This window comes from Schistocerca americana, chromosome 11, assembly GCF_021461395.2.
Source record: "Schistocerca americana isolate TAMUIC-IGC-003095 chromosome 11, iqSchAmer2.1, whole genome shotgun sequence".
Classification (NCBI taxonomy): domain Eukaryota; kingdom Metazoa; phylum Arthropoda; class Insecta; order Orthoptera; family Acrididae; genus Schistocerca; species Schistocerca americana.
The window spans coordinates 49,649,633-49,672,907 of NC_060129.1; the positions used below are offsets into that span (position 1 = coordinate 49,649,633).

The following is a 23,275-nucleotide window of genomic DNA, read 5'->3' on the forward strand; positions in this document are numbered from 1 at the left end:
ACTGATTTTAGAAATTCAAATGTTCAGAAATACTTGTTTTCTGTCATAGTAAGTTACTTGTGGAAAGCTGGTAATGTCTCAAGTAGCGAAGTATCAGTAGTTTTACAGGATCACACTTCCTTGACTCTTATGCAGTATATTGCTGCATCTATTTTCAATAAACTACAACAAGTATTGCCGGCTGGTGTAGCCGAGCGGTTCTAGGCGCTTCAGTCTGGAACCGCGTGGCCGCAACGGTCGCAGGTTCGAATCCTGCCTCGGGCATGGATGTGTGTGTTGTCCTTAGGTTAGTTAGGTTTAAGTAGTTCTAAGTTCCAGGGGACTGATGACCTCAGATGTTAAGTCCCATAGTGCTCAGAGTCATTTGAACCATTTTACAACAAGAATTCAAAAATCTTAGCAGTAATCGACGCGCTTTCAAATCAAAACTGAAGAGTTTTCTCATGGGTCAATTTTATTCTGTCGAGGAGTTCCTTGAAAAATTAAGCAGATTCCTGTGTTATATTGTTCATTGAGTTTATATAAACTTATGTGTTGTCTTTATTGGGTTCATAAACATTTTATTTTATCAGTTATTACTTTTATGCTGTAATTTCGTGTACTGACACGTTCCGTGACCTTGGAGATTTACTCCTCAATTTGCTCTACGGAACTAGACGTGTAAAATAATTATAAAATATACCCTGTTGACGTAATTTGCAAATGTGAGTAGATTTAAGAAGCGCACACAAAAAACATAAGATGTATCATTCTGAGATAATATTTTGTGAACATTCGTTTAATTTATGTTTTTATTCTTACACTTCATCACTATTCATTTAGTTCCACTACCAAGCAACAAAGTTAATTGCTGTTAAATGACGATTTTGAGTAGCATTCAGTTTTGTGAATTGCTCGTGTATGTCATAGTTACGGAAATTAAATAAGCGAATGACTCCCACCGTTTTACTATGCTATCACTGGTGCTGTTCTCGGAGTCAGTAATGGTGGAAGGATAGGACCCTGCCACGTAAATGATCGACGTAATGTTCATTAGGCTATTACAGTTACTGCATTGAACACTCTTACTCGGTTAAGAAAAACTCCTACGCTGGCAAGCCTCGTACAGCCTACAGATGAAGCTGGTCGCATTATTCATTGATGAGTTGCTGCTGGTGCGACGTAAGGCATTGTTCGTCGGCAGCGTGTGGCAACAGTGGTGAGTGGTACACAGCTTTAACTTGAGCTGGTGCTTGATTTGTGAAAATGAGGTTCCGACACTGTGATCTTCCAGGGTGGGAATGAGGGGTGTGCTTGTGAAATTTACACTTCTTAAAACCTTATTTTAACTCTTTTATCTGCATTTAAAACGTTCCAGTACAACATCTGTACTCGTAAAAAATTAAAATTATATCGTAACACATCTCAAAATCTTCAGTTCCGATTTTTTTCTTTTCTTTTTTTTACTGAGACACCAGTATCGTCACAAATGAAACACTTATTTTGCTGAAAGTGGGTCGTACCAGATACACACGGTAGAACGTTAGCCATGTAGCTCTCCAGTGTTCACATTTCCACTGCTGTGTTTGAATGCAAGGAGACTGACAGTGGTTACTGTCACACAGTCCACGTGTGGGTGTAGATACGGCCCGTTACTCGCAGCACTGCAGGAACAATGGAGAAGAAGTGGCCGCGTATGTAACGTGTGTATGTATGTACGTTACTACTACACGAAAACGCCGACAGCCAGATGGCGCCGCTAAACAACGATGTCGTGTGTCTGTAATAATATAAAGAACTCAAATGTAACAAAATCTCTACTAGATTTATGTTATAAGAAATGTAGGAAACTATGTTCGGTTTCCACAGTCTTCAGTAACCAATACACTGAATGTCAGCTGTTCGTTAAGCAGCACAAAACGGGGACACGCTAAAAGAGAAGGAACGTAATATGGTCTCAACAGAAACCAGTGCAGAACAGGAAGGTATGTGCAGCACTGGTGGTCACGCGTAGTACACAAATGTGTGGACCGGCCGCCACTGGGGGAGTGCGTCTCCCTGAGGCAGCCGCCACCGGCTGTCTGGTCCTCTGACAGTGCGTGTCCCTGTGGCGTCCACCACAGCACTGATTGTTTCCCAGGGGATTCTGAGTAATACATTCTGTTAAAGGAAGACATCTCCTAAACTCTAACATCACTGTTTGATGAACGAGTTACATTCTTATAAGTTTACATAGTTAACTTGATCTTAAAATTTATGTAGTCCGTAAAACTTAATTTTTAGGAGAGATGTAGTTACTGTCTCCTTTCCACCTGGTACACTTCAGGTCGCAGAGTGCCGCGTGAGAATTGTCTTCAACTCATAGAAACTGCCTTTACGGGTAAAAACAGGGTCAAGTCGTATTTCTAGTTTAGACCAAGTGTGCAAGAAGCTGGTGACATAGACATTCATTGCTACATTTTAACTGTGCCGCGTGTATCCAGCTTTGTTATATGGAACGTGTTTATGGAGAGGCGGAGTACAGACGATTTTCATAATTTCATATGGTTACTCTTTTTAAAGTGTAATGGATTCTTTTGGTTACTTCAAAATGCAGGAGAGCCTATGACGTAATTTTATTGAGGTCATTTACGATTCATCAGTTCACCTTGGTACCAGGTGATGGAATGGAAACGAAAGGAAAGTGTGTGTTTGCTCAGAGTAGTCCTCTTATGTAAAAGCTGATATTCTACCATTAGAAAATGAAGGACATAAGTACGACAAATAGCAATTATCATAATTTGGTGTACACTTTGACTATTTAGAATTACCCACTAAGGGCAAGAGTTTGTCAAAGTAAAAATGGACCAGTCATAGTTGTAGAAGTGTGTCTATACTCTGGCAACCCGTTAACAGCGTCAGTGAACTGCAACCGGCGTGTCACAGTACAGAACCGCTTCACATCGAGATGAACTTACGGCGTGATCGCAACATGTTCACTTTTTGTATGTTTCTAAATTTGTCAGACATTAATCAGTTTCTTTACAGGGAACAGTTTCGAAGTGTGTTGTGAAATTTAATTTGTCGTTATTGTGGTTGATGAGAATCTAGAATGTTTTTATTGTAACCAAAAGTAAACTGTGAACTCTGCACTTTAGCTTATGCCATTGTAAAACTTGCTGACGCTTTCAGATTCTGAAGCATCCAATAGATAAACATCGCACGTCCATTTGTGTTTTGATCAGTGTCGTTAGACGTGGCAGGGTAGCCCATCCGGGAAAAGTTAGGGTAATGGTTGAAGCGTCCGATCGCGTGACAACTAGGCGGGTAGATCGCCATAGCGAAATGGCGGACTGCCAGTGGGAGGCTCGACAGAGGCTCTGAGCAGCTGACGCAAGTGCCGCCACACCAGCGGAAAAGTGCTGCCTGTCAGGGGGAGGGGGGGGGAGCGATGTGTGACCTTGATGTCGCAAGCATCCACCGCCACGCACTGCGGAGTTGTCTGACGTGTGGAGATGTGGCTGCTTATTTATTTTGGCAAAACGCTCCATCACAATGTTAATTCGTTAGTACTTCATGGCAAGGCGATGATCAAGACCAAATAGAACGAACTAGGATTCTCTGGATGACAGCACACAACTAGTCATTTCAATACATATCATTAACTTCATGTAGCTGAAAAGCGTTGTTCTGTATCAATATTGGGACAAAAGAAAGAGTGTATACACCGTATGAGCTTTGCTGGTGTAACAGTGATTTCTCCACTTTTAACAAATGATGCGATTTCTCGTTTCGGACAGTTTTAGCAAAACTGGTTTTTCGGCTGTCGAGCTTCACTCTTTTCCTCTTCTACACAACGTTCACTCGCACGAAAGTCCCTCTACTGTTGGTTGACCTGCGGTTCCTCAGCAGTCGGCATTGGGGCTCATCTCGACTCACGATGATGACGATTACGATTATGACGATTACGATTATGACTATTACGATTATGACACTTATGATGACAACAATGATTATGATAATGATGGCGACGATGATTATGATGATGGCGACGGCGACGACGCCGAGTACGACGACAACGACGAGTACAACGACGACGACGACGACGAGAGCGACAACAACGAGGACGACAATGATGATTCAGTATCCTCATCTGCTTTCTCTAGGTCTTCATCTTCTGCTTGTGACATGGGTGTGTGTGTGTGTGTGTCTGAACTATTGTTGTCGGTGTTGGCTCGCTGTCAATTCTGATGAAAACAGCCCTGTCACCGAGTTCTTAGCAGTAATTCACTCTGTGCTACACTCCCGTTCATATCGAACCCTAGTCCCGCTGTACCATTTTGTGCCGTTGTTGATATTCTGACCAAAATCCTTGTCTTCGATTTTGCTTCACTGACTCCCACTGTATGTAGATTGCCCCTTAGGATTTGCCATTTCAGATTTTCCGGCTTCCCTAGCACGCTAAAGCTTCTGACATGTCATGTACCAAGTCATACAACATAAGCCTTTCGTTGTTTATTCAACCTTTTCTTATAGTCACCTACCCCTCCGAGAGGGGTTACAGGCCACACACATCCTTGTGGATACATGCAGTAAAAAAAAAAAAAAATGGTTCAAATGGCTCTGAGCACTATGGGACTTAACATCTATGGTCATCAGTCCCCTAGTCCGCCCCCGGTAGCTGAGTGGTCAGCGCGACAGATTGTCAATCCAAAGGGCCCGGGTTCGATTCCTGGCTGGGTCGGATATTGTCTCCGCTCAGGGACTGGGTGTTGTGTTGTCCTAATCATCATAACTTCATCCCCATCGACGGGCAAGTCGCCGAAGTGGCGTCAAATCGAAAGACTTGCACCAGGCGAACGGTCTACCTGACGGGAGGCCCTCGTCACACGACATTCAATTTCATCAGTCCCCTAGAACTAAGAACTACTTATACCTAACTAACCTAAGGACAGCACACAACACCCAGTCATCACGAGGCAGAGAAAATCCCTGACCCCGCCGGGAATCGAACCCGGGAACCCGGGCGTGGGAAGCGAGAACGCTAACGCACGTACATGCAGTCGAAACCGTTTATAGCGACATCGCTTTTAACAACTTGTTGGCTATAACACCGAAATCTAATGATTTCATCTAAACCCTATGTGAACGCTACGTGTAGCAGGGTTGCCCCAAGTTCCGGAAATCGGGGAATTTCGAACACGTAAAGATGTGGTTTCTGTGTCAGACGCAGCGGTTTGTCTGCCGAGAGCTGACGCACCGCCACTGGCCGGGCGCCGCTCAGTATGCGCGCCGCTCCCTCGTTGCTCACGCTGACGGCTTCTGCCCTCGGCTTGCGGCCAGTGCTGCCACCACTTCTCACCGCTAGCCTAGCAGCTGCCGGCGAGAGGCAGGGAGGCGCGGATAATGCTTTGTCTCGGTCTGATTCTCAAGGGAATGAAGACGGAGCGGCTGCAGATGGCGGTCATGTGTGCATAATCTAGTTTCATGACAAAGGCTGTGGCAGAAAACTTGGTTGTGAGAGCGTGATTGTTTTACGGGCCTGTATGCGGCTCGGCAATCATCTTTACAGTGAGTTGTTACCTGTCGTCATTAGTATTGGTCTCAAGAGTATTTGCGCAAGTTACCTGTTGCACGGATTGAGCAGCGCGGTCTCATTTCATCAACACGGTGTCTGTGACACGTGACTAACTGGGCACACGAGTGGCCGATCTGAAGTCCACCGTCTCCCACTAATGTGCGGGTGCTGCCCTGCTGGTCTCTGCCCACAGGCCGGGTCAGTCTGTGTGTGGCGTGATGCGGCGGTGCTCCTCGGCAGGCCAGAGGCCACGGGCGATTCATCTGAGGAACTGCCACTGTCTCACATCGTACAGTGCGGCGTTTCGTAGACATTGGCACTTTGAAAGTAGTTTATATGTTAGAAAGTATGGACGATGAGAAGAAGAAAATTGTGACAGTCGCTGGCGGTTTGTAAACTATTTATTCATATATTTCTCAAAAGAAAAATGGAACAATACCTGTAGAGTAATAGACATAACACAGTGGGTAATAGCCGGACGGAGTGGCCTAGCGGTTCTAGGCGCTGCAGTCTGAATCCGCGAGACCGCTACGGTCGCAGGTTCGAGTCCTGCCTCGGGCATGGATGTTTGTGATGTCCTTAGGTTAGTTAGGTTTAAGTAGTTCTAAGTTCTAGGGGACTAATGACCTCAGCAGTTGAGTCCGATACTGCTCAGTGCCATTTAAAGGTAAAGCAACTCATTAAAAAGTAACAACACTGACTTTTCTGTGGTCATAAAGAACTACAAAATTAAATCCCAATGTGTTACTTTTTCAAAGAAGAGAGATTGACTAATTGTACTCGTGATTGATGTCTTCTGGTCACGCGAGTTCAGTATTTCCAATGTTTCAGTTAAGTTCGTCACGTCTGTGAAACATTTTAACGAGAAACACACGAGGAAGCGTAAGTCTTCCTGCAGTTTATGTACAAAATACTGTCTTTCCATTTTAGTACGGCTGATTAAATTTTGTGACACAGTAACTGAAGCGGAGGTGTGTCCTTCCTGGCTGCTGCACCGCACATCACTCACTGCAAGTTCTAAAAGTGCTCAACACTTTATCTTCTCGTTCACTGTCCAAGAGCATGTTCGATTTGTGTGAACAGTTTAGATTGTTGCTCCTTCTTTCTTCACTTGAAGGTTTTTGCATTTTGATGGCATTTTATTGCTGTACGTACTGCAGAAACGTAATAAAAATTCCTCCTCAGCCCCTCTCCACAAATATTGCATTGCAAAAACTGTACGTGCACCGTATCTCTGCTACTTTTTCTAAGGTCAACTCTAGGAGTGCTTAAAATTTACAGACATGAAATTTTTATCAAAACCCAAAGTCAAAAACCGGTTTGTGCGACTGACGACTGTAGCTACCGTAAACCCTCGGCCCCTTCTACGTCGTTATAGCCGGTTTCGACTGAATGTTGTCTCTGATGCAGTGTACAGTCTATTAACACACAAATCAAAGAGTTTTGCTCAGTTCAGACATTCGCTGGAACAAGCCAGAAGGCCGTCTCACAAAAAAGACTAACAAAAAAGGATCGTAAAGATTTCGTTCTTCTTTTCATCTCATGTTCTGCTTTTCTTTTCCAATGGTAACATTGCTTCTTTTATATAATCGCAGTTACCTTTTTCCAACAAATACCTACTTTCTCTTACAAATTTTTGCAATGACAAAATGTTTTATCACCTATCACAAGTGGTTCCCATTGCCTTCTGCATCCTCATGCCGTTGATAATTACGGATTCTTCGGCCTTTTTGAAGCAGTTTCGCAACTCAGGGGCTCTGCCCCCTCTTCTGCTCTCTTTGACAAGGCGCCTGGTGGAACGAATGTGCCTTTTTATGCTGTAAGTCTTCGGTCACCATTGCTGATGGTTTTTATCCTAAATTTAATCAGTGACGAGGCTGGGACCGTAGACCAAGGAACTCTTGGTTGTTAGTCAAATACGCTAGGCGTAGAACATGGGTGCAGTAATCTACACACACACACACACACACACACACACACACACACACACACACACGGAGAGGAGAGAGAGAGAGAGAGAGAGAGAGAGAGAGACAGAGAGAGAGAAGAGAGAGAGTCGCTCCCAACAGCACCAAATCTAAACTAAAAAAGGACGCATCCTCCAGTGACAAAACAAACTACACGAAATGCCGTAAGGAGGTAGCGAAAGGGGTGGTGCAGATTGTCCACCCTCCCCCTCCCCCCCTTCCGCCATCGCCTAAACGAAAGTACGTAGGACGTAGTAGCCATGTAGTGAAATTGAAAGATATTTTGATTGTCAATCACACGTCGAAAAAGAGATAAGCCCTGTCAGCAGTCAGTAAGGCCAAAGATGCATTTGAGCAGTCGACACATACGTAGCGCTATCATCTACCACCTTTCGCTCTTTTAGCCAAAACCAGTTGTTAGCCTTGCCTGAGTTCGGTTTTGTTAGATAGCTCAGTTGTTAATTGCAGTTGAATTTAATGTTAAGTGTTAGCGTTCATTGTTTTCCTGCTGTTGTGACAGTTTCTAATTATAAACAAGTTTGTAACAGGAAAGAAGAGGCAAATGGATTTTCACTCGTCAGACAGCGTTATAGTAAGTTAAAGAGTATGTACGCACTACTGTAATAGCGTAATTACCTACCTATAGCAGTTCAGTGTTAGCACTCGAGTTGTTATTTGGAAGCGTGTAGATCTTTGGGGTTGCAATATTTCAGTATTTCACAAGGCTGCGGAGCGGTAAATATCGTAAAAAATAACATTAAATTAAAACCAGTGCGTACGAATTCATCTGTGTAGCCCAAAAATCGCGTTGGTCAAGAAAAATATCGCCTAAAGGGCGATGGCTGTTTTAATTAAAACAAATTGCTCAGTATTGTCTCATTAGTAGAAGAAATGGCAAAATATCACCCAGTCCGGTCACCTGGATGGTATCAGTTATGAAAATTAGTTCCGACACGAAACTTTTTTGGAGGGGGCCTGCGGAGAACGGAAGGGCTGCAGGATGACGGCGCATTCTGTAGTTCGCTCCTTTCTAAACGCGGGCTCCTTGAATTCCTCCGAGCCGGCAGCGCCCTTCATCCCTCCCTCACGCCTTCGTCCGAAATCCATTTATGCTCCTGAAACACCATAGTAACCGAAACCAGCAGTTCTATGCAAAGTTAAATCTTAAAAATTTGCACTCATTCATGCACTGTTAAATGACTAAACACACACGTGTAAAGGAAAATCAATCTATGTCCGAATTCAATCTTTTGTTGTGATGCATTTTATTTTGTTTTAAAACAGTGTACAACAACAGGTTTTTCTGAATTCTCCACCAACTTCGGATAGCTCTGCGTGTCGAGCCGCTGAGCTAGCAATGTTCAAATGTTCAAATGTGTGTGAAATCTTACGGGACTTAACTGCTAGGGTCATAAGTCCCTAATCTTACACACTACTTAACCTAACCTATCCTAAGGACAAACACACACACACCCATGCCCGAGGGAGGACTCGAACTTCCGCCGGGACCAGCCGCACAGTCCATGACTGCAGCGCCATAGACCGCTCAGCTAATCCCACGTGGTGAGCTAGCAATCCCTGGATTCGGGAGGCGTGGTCGTTTGAATCCATTCGCCGTCAACGGTGAAAATGATTTTTCAGTGAATTCCCATTTTCAGTTTAGGCAAGTATCTGCCTTGGATCCTTACTATAGGCCACAGCCAATTGCTTCCGAATGCCTTTCTTTCCTGACAGATTCCAATTCCCTTGTAGATGAAGCGCATCTGTATAATTGAAAAGAACTGCATCGAAGGCATGCCAAGTACCTCTTCGGAGACTTCCTGCATTGAAAGCCAGATGAGAAAAAGATGATAATCCAAATGCTCCTTATCTAGGCTCACGCATCTGTCTGCTGCGTTGCTCTTCAATGGAGAAAATGGTCTCTCTTACATTGCAAGAAGTGACAGATGCATACTTATATAAGGAAATTTGGGAAAGCGTGAGGCTTAATAATTCCAAATCGTTTGCATTTTCACCGCCAGAAATTATTCTGCCTTCTATGTCGAACATAGCTCTCTATGTTCCGTTTCACTCACTAAGGGAGCTCACCTGCTCGTCGGCAGTGACTCGCTCCACATTTATAGTCTCTGCAGGGCTTGGCCAGAAATGAAAGTGACATAAATTGGGGCTGCAGAGTGCAGGTTTTTTGGCGCGGGTCGGACGAGGAATGAGCCATTTATGTCAGCACATCTCCCAGCCAGCAGTTGGTGCACCAGAGAGAATTCAGAGTGGTAATCCGAGGGTCCTGGGGTCGAGCCTCTTCGCGCAATCTCTTTAGCTTTTCTCCATTTTCTATATCACTTACACTGCAAACTAACCTGAATAATATTCCAGACACTTTATTTATTAATATTTTAATGAAAGGCGTGAAAACGAATGGGATGGCAGAATTTGGGATTGGAAACATCAGCGCTAGTTGAAAAGTAATCCCTCCGAAATTCAGTTATCTGAAAACTCGAAAAGCGCTTTAAATAAATCATACTTTACCTTCCTTTTTATCTTTCATGTCTACGTGTCTATTAATCAACATAACCACCCTTGTGAGGAATACATTCCTCCCAACTACAGAGCAGTTTCTCGACGCCATCACTGTAAAATGGACTTTGTTGACGAATCCACAACCTCACCTCTCCACGCACCGCTTCACCCCCACCAGAGCGAAGTCCTCGAGGCGTTTCTTTAAGGTTCAGGAGCACATGAAAATTGTCGTGGACCAAGTCGGGACTGTACGGAGGATGATGAACGGCAGTGAACCCAGGGCCTCGGGGGGTGGGAAATGTCGCGGCGCCCCGTGTGAGGTCCGGCTGTGCGACGTGGAGGGAGGGGGCGCTCCGTGTGTGGGCGGTCTCTGCTGCGGCCAGGAACTGAAGTACAGCACACCGTCTCTCACGCTATAACATAATTACGTTGCACAGCGCCACGTCACTCGCTACAAATCAGAACCCTCTAGCGGCACACGGTTGTAACATGCGCCAGCGAAGCGGTGCAGTGACAGAGTAACGTGCTCGACGTGTAATACCTCAGCCGACATTGGGAACAGATGAAAAAATTCGGAGGCTCTACTTTTCAGCATGGTTTCGCAAACTTCCTGGAAGGAATTGTAAGGTGTATATGAGAACTTCGTATGTAAAATTATACACTTTCAACATTTTACAGTTGATGATTTACACATGGTCGCATGATACTCATGTTAACAACAGGGAAAGCAGTGATATTCTTGGCGTCTTACACACGCTACAAACACTGAATTTTGACAATTATATGCTTGTATTAAGGATTCCAGAGAAAAACAGACCTGATTTAGATACATAAAAGGTTCTGCCTCAGTGCATAGCTCGGCAGGAAACCACACGCAACGCACCTTTCCGCCGAATATTCGCAAGGATAGCTGGTGATGTAGAATGGAATATATTTTGATGCAGTCTTCTTTCGATGTGATTTCCCTTTCTCTCACGATGAGATGAACGGCTGTGAAGCTTTTTGATGAAATTCTGTGCTCACTTTAAACACTGCCCTACGGCGATTGTTTAGCTAGAAAAATCTCGTCGTTTATATGTGGATATGTTGTTCCTTCCACTTTATGAAAATGGTAACATATACGATATATTGACTATTATTTTGCTTTATTTGCAGTGTAAATAGCGCAGAGATTGGAAAGAAAGATATTTATGGAATATTCTGTTGGTTCATGAACGAACATAGACCCAATGCAGACTTCATTACACACTATTAATGTTCTGCAATACAATAATATGGAAGACCAATACCATGTTAAAGTTATACGGAATGTTAAAAGAATTCCACAGAAGGACTCGTAGCCACTATCCTGAGATTATCGTTCTGAACTGTTCCCCCTACGCCAACCCGCCGCCTGGGAAGGAGGTTAACGTAAATGGCTCGCGCAGCCATGTCGCAGTTCGTTGCTACGTCGCTAATTTTCATTTGCGGCCAAGCACTGCGCATACCACAGGTATGGGACGATGTTGCCATTGACAGGTAGCCACTGCATCCCCTTTCAGTGAGTTCTGTGTGTGTGTGTGTGTGTGTGTGTGTGTGTGGTTGGGTGGTTCAAATGGCTCCGAGCACTATGGGCCTTAACTTTTAAGGTCATCAGTCCGCTAGAACTTAGGACTACTTAAACCTAACTATCCTAAGGACATGACACACATCCATGCCCAAGGCAGCATTCGAACCTGCGACCGTAGCGGTCGCACGGTTCCAAACTGAACCGCTCGGCTACACTGGCCGGCTGTGTGTGTGTGTGTGTGTGTGTGTGTGTGTGTGTACAGCAGGCAGCAGGGGCGGTCGCCCCCTCCCCCCCCCCTCCAGCCGGCTGCCTGCGACAGCTTCGCAGTCGTGGTGTTCCAGCTCTGCAGCAGTCTCACTGGCCCCTGTCCTGCACCCACTGTGTAATTCCTTGCTGTCTGCTGTGTGTTCGACCACCCTTTTAACCTTCCAGAAGTGGAAAAGTGTGTTTGCTTCTGCTGAAAGAGGTCAGTGTAACAAACTGTCGCAAGCGTACCCTACACATCGCGTAAAACTAGCGAGATGTGTAGCTTCCTTACTAAGAATCTAATTTGTTTAGTCTGTCATGATAAGGGTTTTTGTTTACTTGTGTATTGAATGGATTTACGCTGTCGTCGTTCGGAAAAGTGCAGGACTGCTGGTCTGGAACCGTGTCTCAGGTGCACAGAGATCAAAGGGTGGGTGCCGCGTTTCGTACTGTGCCTTACACACGTTGTCAAAACAGGTCAGGACTGTAGAATGACTCATACTGTAGAGGAGTAGAAGTGTAAAACCAAAACGATAAGAGTACCCACAGTCTATCAGTTTACTCCCTTGCAAACCTTCCAGTGTTTCAGATACGCGTGCGCGCAGCTTGTCTCGCTCGAATCACGATCCTAGGTCGAAGCGTTAGCTGTACAAGTGTAGAAAAACAAAAAAAAAAAAAAAGAAAACGTCGAACATAAACTAACCCCTCAGATAGAATGACTTTGGCTCCATGAAGGAAGTCTCACGAGATGGACTAAAATGGTATAAACTGGTATAATACCTGCTAGACATCTATCAGTAATACTTTCCTTTGTGTGTAATGTCTGTGTAACAGAGTCATTTGGAACTAGAAATATGTGCCACACGGCATTAAACGGCAAGGTCTCGTGCTAATAAAGAAGTATTATTACCTTCAGTATACTAATCAAAACATTCTGACGTCCAGTCGGTGAACTGGGTCCTGAGCTACAGCAGTAGTGTTCCTGAGCAGGCCTAACACGTCACTGGAAATTGTGAGATACTGAATCAGAAAATTCTCATCAGTCGCAGGTTTCCGAGTTCTGAAACACAGTGTTGAAGATGGAGTGATCTGACACTGAGATAGAAAGAATTTGTTACGTGTGTCATTTTCTGCTGTCATGTAAATTTCGCATGCGGAAAACAAGGATTAAAATTGCACGGGATGAAACCAACGTCTTTTTAATGATAAGTGGTTGTGTGTGTGTGTGTGTGTGTGTGTGTGTGTGTGTGTGCAACCACTGTTTGGTGGTGGATCTCCAATCTCCATGTCTCTGATTCCTTCATTTCTGCTGTGCAGCTGCAGCTGAATCTTCCATAATTTCAGTGAGTTCATGTGGTGTTCCTCTGCCTACTTTCACATTCACAGATTCGTCTGTTATTGTTTTCAGGGGTCTTTTGCGTCTCAGCAGATAAGCGAATTAGCATTCCTCTTCAGATTCTGTTTAGTCTGCAGCTGTAGGAGGTGGCTACAACGTCGACGTTTTAAACTACAAGCACAAAGACATACAGTTGCGTGGGTAAATTCTCACGTGTTCATATGTTCATTTACAGCTTGTTGTAGACTGATAATGTGGTGCAAGTATTGCCTCGCTGCCTCTGTGAGGCTTCGACGGCAGTCTTCCAGTCTCGATGGTACCTCCTCTATCCAGTTCGCTGCGTCTGTCGACGTTTAACCAGTCACAGATGAACACGTTTGTCTGTCTTGAGTATGTAGCCGCTAGTGGCGGCTTCTGTTTGCGTATGTGGTACCCGCTGTCCTCCAGTCTGGAGGTACTCGGCTGTCGCTGTAGCAGCGTGTTGTGTGTGTGCTTAGTGCAAACATCAGCAGTCCCATTCATTTCTTGTTTTTTTTTCCTTTTTTTAAATCCAAAGTGACTATCTGAAATCGTGGCTTCACATTTTTGAGGAAATAAAATCGTTATATCTGCTGGCTGTGGACAACTACACTAAACGCTCTGTAATTTCTCCCTTTTGAAGTCATTCTTGTTTCTGTGATTGTAATTTAAAATGTTTCTTTCAAGATGTATGGATAGTTTTCCTCGTTCACTTATATAACACACAGAGAAGATCTTACATTCTGCGTGGTGTCTGTTTGTTCTATATCGTGTCTCCCTACCACTTTCGCGCAAAGACGCTCTGAGCGCGTTTTTTGGGGAATTGACTAGTTTGAACCTGGGACCTGTTGCTGCTAAGGAGACACCAGACCACACATGACATGTAGAGTTCAGAAGAGTTCAGTGAGACTAGCGATGATATAACCAAATACTTAATGTTTTCAGCGTCAGCTCCACTGCACTCCCTGTAAAAGAATCTTAATACCAACTCCATTTCGTGGGAGGGGTTCAAGACTTTCCTATTTTTAGTTAGCTGGTAAAATAACGTCGAAAAAGCAGTAAACTCCATTGAAAATTTTATTCTACTCACAAAACGTTGTTTATAAATTGCACTATTGATAAAAGGAAATGTTTTAATACAGGATGATAAAAACCAACTGCGTTCAACAAAAATGTGAACGAATATTCCCTGAGTGGGTTTCCAAGTTTTACAATGGATCAAAGGATGACCTATGCCATATCACATCTATAATCTAGGTTTAAATTAAGTTTCACAAAAGAGAAAACTATCAAAATGGTCTACAGTGACTCTCAGTTATCTTTAAATACTTATCTAACTTGTCATAAATTACAGTGGCTGATGTGGCTTCTCAATAACTATATAACAGAAAAATCATCGCGTTTCAGATTTTTACTTCAAGTGGCAAATGTGAACACCATGAGCTTTAACTGACGATCGACACTAGCATTACGCAAAAAGGGTTTGTAACAGATGAGTCTTCTGCAGTTCTGCGTGAAGTTTATGCGCTGTTATGCGGCATCGCGTGCATTCATTACTTTGTCGGTGTTCGTCAGGGGGCGGTGGGCAGCACAGCTCCGCTCACCTCGCCGTCTCGGAAGCAACCTTTCTCCTAACTTCTCCTTACTACAGTTTACCGAAGTTGGTTTACAAAAACTATCTGGCTGGGTTTTCATCTGACCAATCAGGGTCTCAATGTTAACCTTAAGCTCCACCTACAAAAATTCTGTCTATCCAATGAGAAACGTTGTACTTTTCGTGGTGGGGCCATGTTTTTAAAGTTTGCAACGTAACAAAGACGCGAAAAAGTCTCACGCTAAGACTTGCAGCTGGTGTGGTCCTTTTAGTGTTATCGTAAGATCTATACTGTTCTTGTGGAGGGCTCTATCTTTTAACATGGGCTGGGGGGTGGTCCTGACGTAATAGAGACACGAAAAAGTCTCATGCTAAAACTTGCGGCTGGGGTGGCCCTTTTAGTGTTATCGTAAGATCTATACTGTTCTTCTGGAGGGCTCTAGCTTTTACCATGGGCTGGGGGGTGGTCCTAGCGGTTAGCTGGCGACGTGGGTGTCCGTCCCTTATCGTAGGGCCTTCTAGCTTAACATGGTTCTGCTCTCGGCTTCTGTTATCGTTTCTCCCCTCGGAACTGCGTCTGTCTCACGGTGGGAAGGTATGACATGCATTTAGGCATTCTTGTGTTAGTCTGTGGTATTCCACAGTAGTCTGTGGTATTACTTTGGTTAATTTAATGTCACGATTTATTCGAAGCTATGTGACTACTACTGGATTTGCTTATCATGTCAGGGTCTTCATGGAAGGTGTTGGATTTGCCTGACACCTTACAAAGGTCAGCAGAAATATTGTCGGTACCTGGCCCATGTTAAATCCTCGACTCCTACAGAACTATTTCGAATTAATGTTTTAAAATGGATTCTTCAGCGACTGTTTCTAATGAAACATAGTAAATCTAATAAAGAAATAGTGATTTCCTGTCTTATTTAAAGGAACAGTCTGGCTATCTAATGGTCACAGTTTACAGGGTGGTCCATTGATGTGACCGGGCCAAATATCTAACGAAATAAGCGTCAAACAAAAAAACTACAAATGACGAAACTTGTCTAGCTTGAAGGGGGAAACCAGATGGCACTATGGTTGGCCCGCTAGATGGCGCTGCCATAGGTCAAACGGATATCAACTGCGTTTTTTTTAAATAGAACCCCCATTCTTATTACATATTCGTGTAGTGCATGAAGAAGTATGAATGTTTTAGTTGGATCACTTTTTTTCGTTTTTTGATAGATGACGCTGTAATAGTCGAAGAACATATGGTTCACAATTTTAGATGAACAGTTGGTAACAGGTAGGTTTTTTAAATTAAAATACAGAACGTAGGTACGTTTGAACATTTTATTTCGGTTGTTGCAATGTGATACATGTACCTCTGAACTTATTATTTCTCGGATCGCATGCTGTTACAGCGTGATTATCTGTAAATACCGCATTAATGCATCTAGCGGACCAACCATAGCGTGATCTGGTTTCCCCCTTCAAGCTAGACAAGTTTAGTTTTTTGTAGTTTTTTCATTTGACGCTTCTTTCGTGAGATCTTTGGCTCAGTCATTATCAATGGACCACCGTGTGTATATGTCAGGATAAGCAGGAACTGAGGACTCCTTCAGCGAAAATTAGACCTTGTAGTTGAGAAACTGTACGTACTCTTATCAGTACCATCTGCAATACCGTGGTACTGTGACTTCAGTTACAATATGATAGTATACGTGTTGCTTTAGAGGAAAGGATATTCCCTATGGCTGGCTTTGACATATTGTGTTGTGCTTGGTTGTTGCATGTTGTCCTATTGGACTATTAGAGAAGTGTAGAGAATGAGTTGCAGGCTGAGTGGGCCTGCTTCCCATAGGCAGAAACACCCTCCATGTTTTGGTACGTAGTTGATCTCCAGTCTGAAACAACTCCTGCAAGGCTACATGCACGACTGTTTGTTGAGTGACGAATAATACAGATTGCAGTCACTAAATAATATTGTTTTCTTCAATAACAGGAGAAGTAAAGAGAATATCTCAATGTATAAAGTACTGCTACAGTTCTCTACAACCTTACTAGTATTTAGGTAGACGTCTATTTCGAATGATCTAGAGAACAAGTAACATTGCTCTGTAGAAAAGACCATGGAAATGAGGTCTCTGCCGATTCTGGACCTTTATGTCCAAATAAAATGTGCTGAACGAAAAGGTAGGTCTTGAAAATTGTATTATTAAAGATTGGCAATTATTCGCAAATGGCATCAGTCTGAAAGGACACATATGTTAGTGCTGGAACTGACTGACGACCACATTAATCAACTGTCACTGGACACGGGTGTGTTTGTCGCTCATAGAAGTATCGATAGTCAACTGTAAGCTGAAAGGGCTGCTCGGTGGCGCCGTGTTTCAGAATCGTCCGCAATGGAAGCGGTTAAGGACATCACGGAGACGGCGGCCGTGGACCTGGGCGCCCACCTCGACTCAGGGGACGACGCCGTGGTGACGGTCGTGGCAGGCGAGACCGCCGCCGCTGCCACCACGACCACCACCACCACCACAACTTGCCAGACACCTGCTGCTGCGCGGCCCACGACTCCTCCACTTGATGGGGCCACTGTCTCTCGAATGCGGTGAGTTCCCTCACCACACACGCACACGTACACGCGCACGCACACGCACACGCACACAAACACAGGCGCGCGCGACCATTTTGTCGTACATAAGGGATAAATACCGAAAAGCAAAGTGTAAATGTTCAGTCTAGATTTAATATGGTTCAGCAAAATGAACTAGGAATACAATCAGAACATACAGCCAGGTGAATAATGAGCTGGTGTCGACAGGATTAGATCGTAGTATCACGAGAGAGTGGTTAATTAAGAATACATTGATAGGGAAAATAGTGAGTCATTGTCAACAGTTCATTGATTTATTCTCATCATAATCATCAAACCAATGCTAACAATAATTTAGGTAACGTCACACACAGGAAATCTAGTGACAGGGAAATAGCACACTATGTGATCAAAAGTATCCCTAAACTTGAATGAAAATGACTTAAAAGTTCGTGGCGCTTTCCATCGGTAATGCTGGAAATCAATATGGTGTTGGCCCACCCTTAGCCTTGATAACCGCTTTTACTCTAGTAGGCATACGTTCAATCAGGTGCTAGGAGGTTTTGTGGGGAATGTCAGTCCATTTTTCTTGGAGTGCTGCACTGGGGAGAGGTATCGATATCGGCTGGTCAGACCGGGCACAAAGTCGGCGTCCCAAAACATCCCACCGGTGTTCCATAGGATTCAGGTCAGGACTATGTGCAGGCCATTGCATTACAGGGATGTTGTTGTCGTGTAACAACTCCGCCACAGGCCGTGCATTGTGAACAGGTGCTAGATGGTGTTGCAAGATGCAATCGCCATCCCTGAATTGCTCTTCGACAGTGGGAAGCAAGAAGGTACTCAAAATATCAATGTAGGCCTGTGCTGTGATAATGCCACGCAAAATGAAGGGTGCAAGCCCCCTCCACGAAAAACACAACCACACCCTAACACCACCGCCTCCAAATTTTACTGTTGGCCCTACACACGCAGGAAGATGACTTCACACGGCGTTCGCCATACCCACAGCCTGCCATCGTATCGCCACATTGTGTACCGCGATTCGTCACTCCACACAACGTTTTTCCACTGCCCAATCATCCAAGGTTTACACTTCCTACACCAAGCGACGCATCGTTTGGCATTTACCGGCGCGATGTTGGGCTTTGGAGCAGCTGCTCGACCATGAAATTCAAGTTTTCTCACCTCCTGCCTAACTGTGATAGTACTTACGGTGGATCCTGATGCACTTTTGAATTCCTGTGTGATAGATCTCTGCCTATAATACATTAGGACCCTCTTCAACTGTCGGCGGTCTCTGTCAGTCAACACACAAGGTCGGCCTGTATGCTTTTGTGCTGTACATGTCCCTTCACATATCCTCTTCACTGTCACATCGGAATCAGTGGACCTAGGGATGTTTAAGAGAGTGGAAATCTCGCGTGCAGACGTATGACACATGTGACACCGAATCACCGAACGACGTTTGAAGTCTGTGAATTCCGTGGAGCACTCCATTATGCTCTCTCACGACGTCTAATGAATACTGAGGTCACTGCTGTGGAGTATCTGTCAGCAGGTGGCAGCACAAAGCACCTAATATGAAAAGCAGATGTGAGTGTCCGAATTCTTTTGATCACATAGTGTATGACTGCACTGAATCTGTAACACCCTCCATCAAGAGACGAACGTCTAATACTCTCGGAGTATTGGAATGGTCTAATAAGGGTCACACAAACACACATTTATGAGACAATTTGGGGTGCTTGGCAGGAATGACAGAAGAGAAGGAACCCAATAATTTGCAGTAAGATTTCTGCTAATAACAAGAAATATACTCGCCATGCACAACACAGAAGCAAACGTCAGCACAGCCTCAGCTTTTCAGGGCTTGGAGCACTGTAGTTAGCTGTAACAGATAGTCCCAATAACCACACATACGCTAAGCAGAAACTCTGCCTGCTGTAGATGATGTTTCTGTCTGTTCAACAACAGGTTTAGAATGCCATGAGCACCGAAGCTACGTATTAAACTAGGGAGTATTGCGAGAACCTGCATACGACCCAAAGTACCGTTATACAAGATGGCGGCGATGACGTCATCCATGATGGCGGCGATTAAGTCACCGAAGGTGGTGGCTCTGACGACATTCAAGATGGCGGATTTTGGTGGCAAGTTTGAATTTTGGCAGGAAAGTGCCCCCCCCCCCTGACAGAAAAAATGGCGGGAAGACAAAATCCCAACAGGATAATGCACCACGCCCCAGTTATCACTACTAAGTAAAGAAAATCGCTGGAACATTGCTCACTTGCGCTGCCTCCACTAACCTAAGTCACCAGAGCGCCACATCCTCCTATGAACTGGTGCCAAGTTTGAATTTTGGTGGTACACAAAGCTCACTTGTTGTTTCGCTACTAAGCAAAGAAAACCGTGATAATATAGGTCACTCGGCCTACCTCGACTAACCTCTGTCGCCTGACCTCCACCTCCCCCAGGAAAATGGCTGAAAGTTCAAATTCCAGCAGGATAATGCATCACACCTCTGTTATCTCTACTAAGCTAAGAAAATCGCGAGAATATAGCTCACTTGGCCTATCTCCACTAACCTAAGTCTCCCGAACACCTTCCTATGAACTGGCACCAAGTTTGAATTATGGCAGGTAAACAAAGTTCAATTCACATATCTCTACTAAGTTATGAAAATGGGGCGAAAGATAGGACACTTTTACTAATCTCAGTCACCAGACCGCCACCTCCTCCTAAGGATTTGTGGGAAAAGGAATTGGACATAAGTTTTATTTAATCATTTTCATGCAGTACTTCCATGCATTGTGTTCACCACAAGTTCCGGACTCCAACTAACTTAGTATACGTCGCCACAACCAGAGGGCGCTCTCATCTGTGACGTTAGCCAAGATGGCGGCAAACAATGTGTTTGCCACGAGATCTAGACTCCAACTGACCTAGTACACACTACAGCCAACAGAGGGTACTGTCATCTGTCCTGTGACCTAATCCCAAATGGTGGTCTGTTGGGGGAAAATGGAGCGAATATGACTGAGGCTGCAGTGGGCTGCTGGGGAGGGTAAGGAGTGTACTCTATTTATTTTGGAACATTTTATTTAGATATGGAGTATACTTGTCATACTGACACAAAACGCTCGCCCTAATGTGCTTGGAGTCATAATACACAGTCTGTAGACATGAAAACTACTAATTTTCCGAAATAATTTCAGTACAGACCTGCAAACTGCTCCTAAATAATGCAGCACAGAGATTTGCAGACATGCTCAGTGCTCATAAACTGTCCAAATAGCGCAGGCATAGTCGACAGGCCTGCTCGCAAAATAATGCAATCAACTTGCGCAAGCACAAACCCCCACCCCCCCACCTGTCCCTTAGAGCACAAAGCGACGCGGTCACCAGCTATCAAATCCCTCACAAATGCTCACACACATGAGGTGGGGACATCCCTTTCGTACTTGACACCATAGATATTGCCATCCAAATACGAAATCACCTAGGCACCGTGTATGACGCGATCGGACGGGAGAGAAGACATATTTACAGAGTGAAGACGCTCCAAGCTAGGCCGCGCACATGGGTGGTTCGCTACCCTCCCTCTAACTGCGGTCCGGCGAAAATGCTGCAGAAATGTATTCCAGAAAAGCACAAGCTGCTTTCAACACACAGAAACGTTCCCACCGCGTTGTAGAGGCTGCTATATCCCAGCACAAAGGATGTAAATGAATCTATCGTTATGATTGGCTTTTATCGGATTTAACCGTCGAATTTCTGATACCGCCGATATAGAAGCACTGCCCGCCTTCTTTACTTCTGCACACGAGACTTTCAGTGCTTAATTTACACAGATCGCCATACTGCACTGACAATTGAATCATACTAACTACCATACATATCGTCAAATACGGAAAGACTCTTACAAGAGGACACACAATTACCCTCTCTATTCATGCCTTCATGCCATAACATAACCCGTAGTAACTTTACAATGCAATATATACACATTTTACGCTTCGTAGGCCACAGTAACTTTACAATATACACACATTTTACACAAACAATTTATATCTGTACAGTGCCCGAAAAAATTATGCTATGCCTACACTCACACAAGCTATATGTCACGATGCTCCCCAGTCCTAGGAAAGCACCTTCAGCCTCTTCTTTCGTTCTACAGACGTGACATTCGGCGCCATACAAAATCATCTCTTTTACATGATAGCACCCTCAGCAAACCGACGTCTCTCTCAGAACTCTTCTACAAATTCGAGATCGTTTCCCCTCGGCACAAACGTGTTACTCTTTCTGCTCTGAACCTGCTCGCTTTTCTAAAGACACCTCCAGACTCGGGGATTACAAGAACATACGTGTTTTAGCATGGTTCACCATAATATTATACCGTTCTCGCAGTACATCTCGATATGAAGCACTAGGCGGCCTCCTACCAATTTCTAGCGCAACGTAATTCCCAAGATATAGACTGCAAATTATCTCTCTACAAACTCCAAACTTTTGCAAGGTGCACCTTTCTGTAAACCACTGAGTAATTAGAAACAAATAGAGGAAACTGATATTTCCACTCTCGAACACCAAATTCGGTGATATAACGAATTCCAACTCACCCCTATAATTTGCATGCCAATTACGGTCTCTCCCATGTCTAGAGAACAGGCAAACCTGTCATCCACATGCCAGATTCACACAGCATAATCGATCGTCTCTCAACTAAATAAAGATGCCAGATGTGAAGAATACAGTCAACCGAACAATTTACATGGGAGGGAATAACAGTCCTGTGGAAACGCACTTCCGTACATAATCTTCTCAAATTTCCACTTGATCACTAAATCCACCCAACACATACTAAGTATTAGTTCACTATTCGGTCGTCTAGAGGATGGCAAAGTTAACACAGATACATTCCTGCACTCCAACAGGCCTCATCATTGGGACAGCTGCTGCCTTTAACGGGAAACGTGAATGATTCTCACCACCGGCCATGCATACACTGAATTATTGCACAATGCCGGTCACATATATGTGTTATCATTATACCTACAATTAAATGTAACGATCGTACTCTCAGTTGAATGGCATTTGAGAATGAGCAAAGTATCGGAAATGCACCCTGCTTTTGGCAGTGGCTCTGTAAATAGAAATATCACCACCTTTCTTATGACTTGACATAGTCTTCCTTTGCTATCACAGTACTTCTAGTAAAATCCATACCCTCCTTACGACTAGACATAGTCATTTCCGTTCCACAGACATATACTTTATAAACCTGATGTTCAAATACGAACATATCACGCACCCATCGCTACTACTAAGTACAATACTTTGTCAATGATTGATTATCTACGTTACAAAATAATACTGATCGAAACTACTCCTCCTTTACGAATCGAGATAAGACATTACCTCTGAATGAGGTGATTTTTTCTGTACAAGTACCATGACGTAGATCATAGGAGTGTGTAAGCCCATGACGCACCCTTGGGATAAAATTACAGCATTTTGAAAGGTATTTGGCTAAGGAACGCACTATGTAACCAGTATTTGCGACTCCCTCACAATGCCCCAACTCGGTAGTTCTATAGTATTTCTAGTGCATTCTGTCTCGAGGCCATATCAGAGGTTCTTTGATGTTTCCGCTGAGTTACAGGCAATGACTGATTCAGAAAGAACACAGACAGTGGTAGTAGATGATGTGCCGATGAAGGTCAAAAGAAGAAAAATGTACACTAGCATCTCAGATCTCTAGTGTTACACTATCTGCTAGTAATGATGTCAATGATTTGGAATCAGGTCTTTCCATTCAAGCACATACCTGCATCGAATCACACCCGTAAGTGAATCATATTTCTGGGTCTCCAATATCTTGAAACGAGTCATCAAAATTCCAACGTGGTTTCAGTCACCCAC

General features: G+C 44.1%; 1 protein-coding gene across 1 annotated transcript in view; it reads left to right on the forward strand.

Moving 5' to 3' along the window:
* The window catches only part of LOC124554027 (ankyrin repeat and protein kinase domain-containing protein 1-like), a 91,871-nt gene that overhangs the window by 18,132 nt on the left and 50,464 nt on the right, over positions 1 to 23,275 (forward strand). The window contains exon 2 of the mRNA XM_047128053.1: positions 17,140 to 17,359. Within this exon, the coding sequence (XP_046984009.1) occupies positions 17,151 to 17,359 (209 nt within the window). The 5' untranslated portion in view covers positions 17,140 to 17,150. The remainder of the gene's footprint in view (positions 1 to 17,139; positions 17,360 to 23,275) is intronic.